This window comes from Halictus rubicundus, unplaced genomic scaffold (assembly GCF_050948215.1).
Source record: "Halictus rubicundus isolate RS-2024b unplaced genomic scaffold, iyHalRubi1_principal scaffold0308, whole genome shotgun sequence".
Lineage (NCBI taxonomy): Eukaryota > Metazoa > Arthropoda > Insecta > Hymenoptera > Halictidae > Halictus > Halictus rubicundus.
The window spans coordinates 252632-265108 of record NW_027488849.1 but is presented as its reverse complement, the minus strand read 5'-3'; the positions used below and the strand labels follow the sequence as shown (position 1 = coordinate 265108).

At 40.8% G+C, this 12477-nt stretch overlaps 1 protein-coding gene across 1 annotated transcript; it reads right to left on the bottom strand.

Annotated features, from left to right (window-relative positions):
- Positions 1-7217: 7217 nt before the first annotated feature.
- On the bottom strand, positions 7218-11537 carry LOC143364158 (uncharacterized). The gene has a single exon (XM_076804649.1). It carries the CDS (start codon positions 11535-11537, stop codon positions 7218-7220), a length of 4320 nt encoding a protein of 1439 aa, XP_076660764.1.
- Between the last annotated feature and the right edge of the window lie 940 nt (positions 11538-12477).

The window sequence follows — 12477 nt, the reverse complement described above, 5'->3', positions numbered from 1 at the left end:
CTATCCTCTATCCTATCCTATCCGATCCTTTATGCTATCCTATCCTCTATAATATCGTATCCTCTATCATATCCTATCCTCTTTCCTATAATATCATCTATACTATCCTATCGTATATCGTCTCCTATCCTCTATCCGATCCAATCCCCTATCCTATCCTCTATCATATTGTATCCTCTATCCAATAATATCATCTAATCTATTATATTCACTATCCAATCCTATCGTCTATCCTATCCTATCCTCTATCCTCTAGCCTATCCTATCCTCTATCCTATCCTATCCTATCCTATCCTATCCTCTATCCTATCCTATCCTTTATCCTATCCTATCCTAACCTCTATCGTATCATATCCAGTATCCTATCCTATCCTCAATCCTACCCTATCCTCTATCCTATCCTATCCTCTATCCTGTCCTATCCTCTATCCTATCCTATCCTCTATCCTATCATATCCTCTATCCTATCCTATGCTCTATCCTATCCTATCCTCTATCCTATCCTATCGTCTATCCTACCCTATCCTCCATCCTAACCTATCCTCTATCGTCTCCTATCCTCTATCCTATAATATCATCTATCCTATCCTATCCTCTATCCTATCCTATCCTCTATCCTATCCAATCCTCTATCCTATCCGCTATCCTATCCTATCCCATCCAATATCCTATCCTATCCTCTATCCTATCCTATACTCTATCCTATCCTACCGTCTATAATATCGTATCCTCTATCCTATCCTATCCTCTATCCTATCCAATGCCCTATCCTATTCTCTATCCGATCCTATCGTCTATCCTATCCTATCCTCTATTATATCGTATCTTCTATCCTATCCTATCCTCTATCCTATAATATCATCTATCCTATCCTATTCTCAATTCTATCCTCTATCCTATCCTATCCTCTATCCTATCCTATCGTCTATCCTCTCCTATCCTCTATCCTATCCTATCCTCTACCCTATCCTATCCTCTATCCTATCCTATCCTCTATCGTCTCCTATCCTCTATCCTATCCAATCCCCTATCCTATCCTCTATCCTATCCTATCCGATCCTCTATGCTATCCTATCCTCTATAATATCGTATCCTCTATCATATTCTATCCTCTATCCTATAATATCATCTACCGTATCATATTCTCTATCCTATCCTATCCTCTATCCAATCCTATCCTCTATCCTATCCTATCCTCTATCCTATCCTATCGTCTATCCTACCCTATCCTCCATCCTAACCTATCCTCTATCGTCTCCTATCCTCTATCCTATAATATCATCTATCCTATCCTATCCTCTATCCTATCCTATCCTCTATCCTATCCACCTCTATCCTATCCTCTATCCTATCCTATCCCATCCAATATCCTATCCTATCCTCTATCCTATCCCTATACTCTACCCTATCCTACCGTCTATAATATCGTATCCTCTATCCTATCCTATCCTCTATCCTATCCAATCCTCTATCCTATTCTCTATCCGACCCTATCGTCTATCCTATCCTATCCTCTATAATATCGTATCCTTTGTCCTATACTATCCTCTATCCGATCCAATCCCCTATCCTATCATCTATAATATCGTATCCTCTATCATATCCTATCCTCTTTCCTATAATATCATCTATACTATCCTATCGTATATCGTCTCCTATCCTCTATCCGATCCAATCCCCTATCCTATCCTCTATCATATTGTATCCTCTATCCAATAATATCATCTAATCTATTATATTCACTATCCAATCCTATCGTCTATCCTATCCTATCCTCTATCCTCTAGCCTATCCTATCCTCTATCCTATCCTATCCTATCCTATCCTATCCTCTATCCTATCCTATCCTTTATCCTATCCTATCCTAACCTCTATCGTATCATATCCACTATCCTATCCTATCCTCAATCCTACCCTATCCTCTATCCTATCCTATCCTCTATCCTGTCCTATCCTCTATCCTATCCTATCCTCTATCCTATCATATCCTCTATCCTATCCTATGCTCTATCCTATCCTATCCTCTATCCTATCCTATCGTCTATCCTACCCTATCCTCCATCCTAACCTATCCTCTATCGTCTCCTATCCTCTATCCTATAATATCATCTATCCTATCCTATCCTCTATCCTATCCTATCCTCTATCCTATCCAATCCTCTATCCTATCCGCTATCCTATCCTATCCCATCCAATATCCTATCCTATCCTCTATCCTATCCTATACTCTATCTTATCCTACCGTCTATAATATCGTATCCTCTATCCTATCCTATCCTCTATCCTATCCAATGCCCTATCCTATTCTCTATCCGATCCTATCGTCTATCCTATCCTATCCTCTATTATATCGTATCTTCTATCCTATCCTATCCTCTATCCTATAATATCATCTATCCTATTCTATTCTCAATTCTATCCTCTATCCTATCCTATCCTCTATCCTATCCTATCGTCTATCCTCTCCTATCCTCTATCCTATCCTATCCTCTACCCTATCCTATCCTCTATCCTATCCTATCCTCTATCGTCTCCTATCCTCTATCCTATCCAATCCCCTATCCTATCCTCTATCCTATCCTATCCGATCCTCTATGCTATCCTATCCTCTATAATATCGTATCCTCTATCATATTCTATCCTCTATCCTATAATATCATCTATCGTATCATATTCTCTATCCTATCCTATCCTCTATCCAATCCTATCCTCTATCCTATCCTATCCTCTATCCTATCCTATCGTCTATCCTACCCTATCCTCCATCCTAACCTATCCTCTATCGTCTCCTATCCTCTATCCTATAATATCATCTATCCTATCCTATCCTCTATCCTATCCTATCCTCTATCCTATCCACCTCTATCCTATCCTCTATCCTATCCTATCCCATCCAATATCCTATCCTATCCTCTATCCTATCCCTATACTCTACCCTATCCTACCGTCTATAATATCGTATCCTCTATCCTATCCTATCCTCTATCCTATCCAATCCTCTATCCTATTCTCTATCCGACCCTATCGTCTATCCTATCCTATCCTCTATAATATCGTATCCTTTGTCCTATACTATCCTCTATCCGATCCAATCCCCTATCCTATCATCTATAATATCGTATCCTCTATCATATTCTATCCTCTATACAATATTAACATCTATCCTATCCTATTCACTATCCTATCGTATCCTCTTTCCTATTCTATCATCTATCCTATCCTATCCTCTATCCTATCCTATCCTCTATTATATCCTATCCTCTATCCTATCCTATCCTCTATCGTCTGCTCTATCCTATCCTATCCACTAACTATCCTATCCTCAATCCTATCCTATCCACAATCCTATCCACTCCTTTATACTATAAAATCCTCTATCGTATCCTCTATCCTATCCAATCCCCTATCCTATCCTCTATTCGATCCTATCCTCTATCCTATCCAATCCCCTATCCTATCCTCTATCCGACTATATCCTCTATACTATCCTATCCCCTCTAATATGGTATGCTCTATCTTATCGTATCCTCTATCCTATCCTATCCTCTATCCTATCAAATTCCCTATCGTATCCTCTATCGTCTCCTATGCTCTATCCTATCCAATCTCCTATCCTATCCTCTATCCTATCCTATCCGATCCTTTATGCTATCCTATCCTCTATAATATCGTATCCTCTATCATATCCTATCCTCTTTCCTATAATATCATCTATACTATCCTATCGTCTATCGTCTCCTATCCTCTATCCGATCCAATCCCCTATCCTATCCTCTATCATATTGTATCCTCTATCCAATAATATCATCTAATCTATTATATTCACTATCCCATCCTATCGTCTATCCTATCCTATCCTCTATCCTCTATCCTCTATCCTATCCTATCCTCTATCCTATCCTATCCTCTATCCTATCCTATCCTCTATCCTATCCTATCGTCTATCCTACCCTATCCTCCATCCTAACCTATCCTCTATCGTCTCCTATCCTCTATCCTATAATATCATCTATCCTATCCTATCCTCTATCCTATCCTATCCTCTATCCTATCCACCTCTATCCTATCCTCTATCCTATCCTATCCCATCCAATATCCTATCCTATCCTCTATCCTATCCCTATACTCTACCCTATCCTACCGTCTATAATATCGTATCCTCTATCCTATCCTATCCTCTATCCTAGCCAATCCTCTATCCTATTCTCTATCCGACCCTATCGTCTATCCTATCCTATCCTCTATAATATCGTATCCTTTGTCCTATACTATCCTCTATCCGATCCAATCCCCTATCCTATCATCTATAATATCGTATCCTCTATCATATTCTATCCTCTATACAATATTAACATCTATCCTATCCTATTCACTATCCTATCGTATCCTCTTTCCTATTCTATCATCTATCCTATCCTATCCTCTATCCTATCCTATCCTCTATTATATCCTATCCTCTATCCTATCCTATCCTCTATCGTCTGCTCTATCCTATCCTATCCACTAACTATCCTATCCTCAATCCTATCCTATCCACAATCCTATCCACTCCTTTATACTATAAAATCCTCTATCGTATCCTCTATCCTATCCAATCCCCTATCCTATCCTCTATTCGATCCTATCCTCTATCCTATCCAATCCCCTATCCTATCCTCTATCCGACTATATCCTCTATACTATCCTATCCCCTCTAATATGGTATGCTCTATCTTATCGTATCCTCTATCCTATCCTATCCTCTATCCTATCAAATTCCCTATCGTATCCTCTATCGTCTCCTATGCTCTATCCTATCCAATCTCCTATCCTATCCTCTATCCTATCCTATCCGATCCTTTATGCTATCCTATCCTCTATAATATCGTATCCTCTATCATATCCTATCCTCTTTCCTATAATATCATCTATACTATCCTATCGTCTATCGTCTCCTATCCTCTATCCGATCCAATCCCCTATCCTATCCTCTATCATATTGTATCCTCTATCCAATAATATCATCTAATCTATTATATTCACTATCCCATCCTATCGTCTATCCTATCCTATCCTCTATCCTCTATCCTCTATCCTCTATCCTATCCTATCCTCTATCCTATCCTATCCTATCCTATCCTCTATCCTATCCTATCCTTTATCCTATCCTATCCTAACCTCTATCCTATCCTATCCTCTATCCTATCCTATCCTCTATCCTATCCTATCCTCTATCCTATCCTATCCTCTATCCTATCCTATCCTCTATCCTATCCTATCCTCTATCCTATCCTATCCTCTATCCTATCCTATCCTCTATCCTATTCTATCCTACCCTCAATCCTATCCTATCCTCTATCGTCTCCTGTCCTCTATCCTATCCAATCCCCGATCCTATCCTCTATCCTACCCTTTCCGCTATGCTATCCTATTCTCTACAATATCGTATCCTCTGTCCTATCCTTCCTCTATCCTACAATATCATCTATCCTATCCTACAATATCATCTATCCTATCCTATCATATCCTCTATCCTATCCTATCCTCTATCCTATCCTATCCTCTATCCTATCCTATCCTCTATCCTATCCTATCCTCTATCCTATCCTATCCTATCCTCTATCCTATCCTATCCTCTATCCTATCCTATCCTCTATCCTATCCTATCCTCTATCCTATCCTATCCTCTATCCTATCCTATCCTCTATCCTATCCTATCCTATCCTATCGTCTATCCTATCCTATCCTCTATCCTATCCTATCCTCTATCCTATCCTATCCTCTATACTATCCAATTCCCTATCCTATCCTCTATCGTCTCCTATCCTCTATCCTATCCAATCCCCTATCCTATCCTCTATCCTATCCTATCCGATCCTCTATGCTATCCTATCCTCTATAATATCGTATCCTCTATCATATCCTATCCTCTTTCCTATAATATCATCTATACTACCCTATCGTCTATCGTCTCCTATCCTCTATCCGATCCAATCCCCTATCCTATCCTCTATGATATTGTATCCTCTATCCAATAATATCATCTAATCTATTATATTCACTATCCCATCCTTTCGTCTATCCTATCCTATCCTCTATCCTCTATCCTATCCTATCCTCTATCCTATCCTATCCTCTATCCTATCCTATCCTCTACCCTATCCTATCCTCTATCCTATCCTATCCTCTATCCTATCCTATCCTATCCTCTATCCTATCCTATCCTCTATCCTATCTGTTTTTTCAATCATTTAAAAGACAGGATTCATAGAAGTTCAGATTAAACAATGTTCGAACTTATACTAGAATGAAATACACAATTTCCCGGTTGAACAAATTCTTGCTTCGGCATAAAAACCTCGACGGATTACGAGGAAAAGCCAAAGCAAGATGCAATAAATTTATTCTATTAAGCAACTACAAGAATTTCGCCGTACGAAAGCCCAGTATCAAATAGTGTTTAAATATAGATAACGAGGTTAGAAAATCGGCGTTTCAAGCAATTTACATGCTAAAGGACATTTTAGTCTAAAACTAAGAGAGCTCTCTTACCGTTAATACTCAAGTCTCTGCGCGTAGTGATCCACAGCAGAGTTCCACTGGAACTCTGCACAATTGCCGGCTGGCCCATAGGGCACTCCTCTGCCGGCAGCACTACGGCTAGCCTTGCAATCCGTCCCAGCTTCGGGATTCACTGGAAAGGAGCTTCAAAGCTGCCAATGCCCTTGGATCTGTGAGCCGGCCTGGGAGGATTCAAGTATTGCCGAACCGAGTGCGAAACCAAATCTCCTATTACCCGGGATCACTCGCGTGAGCATTCAAACCAAAAAAAAGCAACTCAATTTTCAATTACGAACTATCGCATGAAGGACCCGAGTCGACTCTCTCCTTCTGACAAGTAAATTCAACCTTTTTTCTCAACACACTCTTTCTTTGTTTGCGACCGTTTCCACAACAACGCCTGCTTGTCAATCGCGACCACCGTGAATCGCTCGCTAGACTCGCATATATATCTACATGACGCGATTATCGTCTTCCTTCGCGATGATACGATCGTCATTACAAAATCGCCGCGAACACTCCGCCCGCCTTCGTCATCAGACGAACTACACACCATAATTTGAGAACATCGATCAACTCGGTTTGTTTCAACGAACTACAGTTTTATTCTACATGGTATATAATTTTAATACAATAATCAAATTAAAATGACGTGCGCAATACAAATTATAACTAGCTCAACTGTCTTTGTCCCCACAAGTCGATTCGTTCGACTTTTCGGAATTGTGTTGAATAAAAAGAGGACACAGGCGTGCGATATGTCGTCGCAAATTTGACGTAGCCGTTTTAACGGTGACGACTCTAACTAACCCGTCTGAACCGGGACGAACCTCTATCACACGTCCCAAAGGCCATTTCGAAGGCGGATAACGATCATCGCGTAATAAAACTAATTGTCCAATTGCAAAATTCTTAGTTTGACCTCGCCATTTTGAACGCTCTTGCAAATGTTGTATATATTCTGATGACCACCGCTTCCAAAAATCATTTCGAATGGCTTGAAGCAGATGAAAACGTTCTAAACAGTTTTCCGGTACATTGGAATAATCTTTATCAGGAATTAAACCAGGAATTTCGCCGATCAAAAAATGTGCAGGTGTCAAAACCCGTAAATCGTCAATATCAGAATTTAAAGGACATATTGGACGTGAGTTTAGACACAATTCTATTTCGGCGAGCACTGTAGAAAACTCTTCGAAAGTTAATATTCTATCACCGAGGACACGCTTGAGATGATACTTCACAGATCTTACTCCAGCCTCCCACAAACCTCCGTAATGAGGAGAATTCGCTGGAATAAATGTCCAAGATGTTCCATCATTCGCAAGAGACGCAGCAACGCTTTTATAAAATTCAGAACCTGATTTAAACATACTTCGCAACTCTTTATCAGCAGCTTGAAAAGTAGTTGCATTGTCAGAAAAAAGATTCGTACAAATTCCGCGTCTACTCGCAAAACGTTTATAAGCGGCGAGAAAAATCTTAGTTGTAAGATCGCTAACCGCTTCAAGATGTATCGCTCGCGACGCAAAACAGATAAAGAGCACTATATATCCCTTATAAGATTTGTGCCCTCGACCCTTAGAGCTTTTAATTTGAAAGGGACCGGCATAATCTAGACCTGACGTCGAAAATGGTCGAGCCGGAGTCACTCGTGAGACAGGCAAATTACCCATCATCTGATGAGCTAGACGTGGTTTGTTGCGTTGACAAACTATACAGTTCCTGATCGCAGTCTTAACTAAACGATTTCGACCCAAAATCCACGCATATTGCATCACAATATTAGAAGTAAGTGTTGGTCCCCCGTGAAAACATTTCCGATGCGCGTACCGTACTAATAAGCGACTAAGTGTCGAATCTCGCGGCAAAATCAGCGGATGTTTCTTTTCGTGAGGTAAACTTGAATTTCCAAGACGACCTCCTACCCGTAATAAACGATCCGTCTCATCATACATCGGATTTAAACTACATAAACCGTTGCGTTTAGGTAACGGCTTCCCATGTGATAAGAGTTCAATTTCTGATGCAAATGCGTGATTTTGAGCTAATCTAAACACAACATTTCGGGCCTCGTTCAATTCTATGGCTGTGAGATAAACAGGCAATGGAGTTAAACTACTTTTGCGTCTCTTAAGAACATTGAATGGACGTAAACAATATGCTACAACACGAATTAACAGAGAAAAGGAGGAAAATCTACAGAAAAGTTCTGGTTCGCTCACAATTTGATCAACATGTAATACTTGAGGAGACGATGCCATCTTGGGCCAATGCTCGTCAGTCTTCACTAACCAATCAGGCCCGTTCCACCATAAATTACAATTGATCAAATCAGAGGGTTTACAACCTCGTGTCGCCAAATCTGCCGGATTCTCACGAGTCGGTACATGTGCCCAAATAACATTAGGTAATTCAGTCTGGATATAGGATACCCGATTCGCAACAAAGGTCTTCCAGCTACACGGATGTTTTCGAAGCCAAGTCAAAACAATTTGACTATCGGTCCACGCAAACATTGGGAAACCTTGCAAAAATTCCAAACCTTTTACATAACGCAAAAGTTTTACGAGCAACACTGCCCCGCACAACTCAAGATTCGGTATGCTCACAGTTTTGACAGGTGATACCTTGCATTTTGCAGTTAACAAAGAAACATGTACGCGATTGTTATCGTCAATCATTCGAATATAGACAACTGCAGCGAAAGCCCGCGATGAAGCGTCAGAAAATCCGTGAATCTGTGCATGTGAATTTAAAGATGCACCTAACCATCGGTTAATGGTTAACTTCGATAGCTCAGAAAGCGAACTGCAATACTGGAGCCATCGTTCTCGAAGGTCTATAGGTAACGTCTCGTCCCAATCGCATTTTACAATCCAAAGATCTTGCATTAAAATTTTAGCTGTAACCGTTATCGGCGCGAGCCACCCCAAAGGATCAAATAAACGCGCGATGTTTGATAAAACAGTTCGTTTCGTCATTGCTTTAACCAGCTCTTCGAAATTTACAGCGACAAAACTGAATTCATCAGACGTTGGATTCCAACGAATACCTAGAGCTTTCACTAATTCGTCATCTGCGATGCTTTTTTGGTCAATGTTCTCATATTGCGAAGATTTCGTAGGCAACAAATCATTATGATTCGCGGCCCACTTGTCGAGTTCAATTCCTGCTGTACGTAACATATCGACTAGTTCTTGACGCGTTTTCAACGCATCAGAGAGATCATCTGCTCCGGCAAATATATCGTCTACATACGTATTAGAATTTAGGCAAGCAGCACCGAGTGGAAATCGAGCACCCTCATCGATTGCTACTTGCTGAAGTGTGCGAATCGCAAGGTAAGGAGCACATGCTGTGCCATAAGTCACTGTTGTGAGACGATAATCAACAGGGGGATCCGAATGACTAGGAGACCATACGATTCGTTGAAAATCTCTCTGTTCCGACGCAACATAAATCTGACGAAACATCTTAACAACATCGGTCGTGAATACGAACTGGTATCGACGCCAATTCAATAAAATTAGACATAAATCGCGTTGAAGAGCAGGGCCTTTCATAAGGAAATCGTTTGGACAACGTCCTCCTTTATTCTTCCGAGATGCGTCAAAAACAACCCGGATCTTTGATCGCACCACCGCATGATGCGGAAAATACCACGCCTTCGAGTTGTTAATTTCATTAAACGAGACGCGTTCCATGTGACCAAGATCCTCATAAACGCTCATAAACTTCCGATAAGCGATTGCTAAGTCAGGATCACGATCAAAACGTCGATGAATTGAAGCTAAACATTTCAAAGCCATAAATCGAGTCTCGACTCCGACTTCTGGAGGATCTGAATTGAAAGGCAGACGTACAACATAACGTCCATTGGTATCTCGAAAGTGTGTATCCCTAAACAATCTTTCGCAAGCATCATCTTTAGAATCAAGAGTCGCAATTATTGGTGGTAACTCTTCGAGGATCCAAAAACGTTGTAACGATATATCTAAGTCGTCTTCCCAAACACTGTGATACGCCTGAAGATGCTCAGAAGTTTCCGCCCGCCGTGAAATATCCGCGGACACTGTACCGGAAATTATCCAGCCTAACGCTGTATCTTGGGCAACTAAAGATGAATCAGAAAATCTTTTCAACCCTGACTTCAATAGCTGTCCGTAAACATCTGCGCCTAAAATAATATCTACAGAATCAGGAACATAGAACAATGGATCTGCCAAAGATAAATCAGCAAACATTCCAATATCAACTGGCATTTTCAAATTCGATAACGCACGCACAATACGCTGAGATTCGTCCGCAAGCAAACGCATTTCACCCGCAGACTCCCTTTTCATATGAGAAAGATTCATTAACGCTCGCAAATGACTGTAAACTATTAATCTAGGATTATGAAAACGCGCCTTCAAAGCCCGCCAAGTCGTCGCATAATTCGCGTTGGTAGTGGTAACATCCTTCACAAGATCCGCGGCAGAATCTTTCAAACAACTTTTAAGATATTGCAATTTCGTGGCGTCAGATAAACGCGGCGCATTATGAACTAGGGTAGTAAACAGATCGCAAAAATTCTCCCAATCCTCGTAACGACCCGCAAATGTCGGTAAATCTAATTTTGGTAACTTCGCGGGGCGTGTATCATCATTGATTACAGAAGCGGTATTTGAAGTTCCGGTATTACTTGAACTGCTGTCTAATTCTGACCTTGTGGTGAGAAGAAAATCAAGCGCGTCCTCGTATGTTGCTTGTAGACGAGCAAACACATTTTCCGTGATGTAGACATCGTTCAGGGCATCCTCTCGGACGACAATTTCTTCATGTGTGGCACGCGCCTTGCTCCAAATCTCAGTCAGTGAATTGACTCGTGATGAAATAATGTTTGAATTCAAACTATCGCGAGATCTCTCTCGCAATCGACTACTGGTCAATTCAATTTCCGCTGAGCGAGAATTCTGTAGCGCAATGAGCTTTCGTAACGACGTAGGAGCCATTGCAAAAGAAAACTTTGTTGTCAAATGCAACCAAAACTCTTATCTTCTCTTAACACGACTAAGCAAAAAATAAACTCGACCAAAAGAAATTCGTATCGTCAATGATATTTGAACAAAACACGAAAACTGAAAACAAATCGCCGATCGAAAAAAAAGAAATGTCACTTGAATATGCATCGCAACGTGAACATTGAATCATCGAAATGAAGACAGCCAACTAATATCGTATATAATTAACGACTCTTGCAATGACTCCTCAAACACACTCGACTTCACAATCGATTGAAAGTATCCAGTGAATATAACCATGCAATCCCGATAAACTCGAACATTGTTCCTCACCCGGAGCACCAAAATGTTTTTTCAATCATTTAAAAGACAGGATTCATAGAAGCTCAGATTAAACAATGTTCGAACTTATACTAGAATGAAATACACAATTTCCCGGTTGAACAAATTCTTGCTTCGGCATAAAAACCTCGACGGATTACGAGGAAAAGCCAAAGCAAGATGCAATAAATTTATTCTATTAAGCAACTACAAGAATTTCGCCGTACGAAAGCCCAGTATCAAATAGTGTTTAAATATAGATAACGAGGTTAGAAAATCGGCGTTTCAAGCAATTTACATGCTAAAGGACATTTTAGTCTAAAACTAAGAGAGCTCTCTTACCGTTAATACTCAAGTCTCTGCGCGTAGTGATCCACAGCAGAGTTCCACTGGAACTCTGCACAATTGCCGGCTGGCCCATAGGGCACTCCTCTGCCGGCAGCACTACGGCTAGCCTTGCAATCCGTCCCAGCTTCGGGATTCACTGGAAAGGAGCTTCAAAGCTGCCAATGCCCTTGGATCTGTGAGCCGGCCTGGGAGGATTCAAGTATTGCCGAACCGAGTGCGAAACCAAATCTCCTATTACCCGGGATCACTCGCGTGAGCATTC

Coding starts and splice junctions, on each gene's coding strand:
- LOC143364158 (XM_076804649.1), bottom strand. CDS start 11,537: ATGGCTCCTACGTCGTTACGAAAGCTCATTGCGCTACAGAATTCTCGC.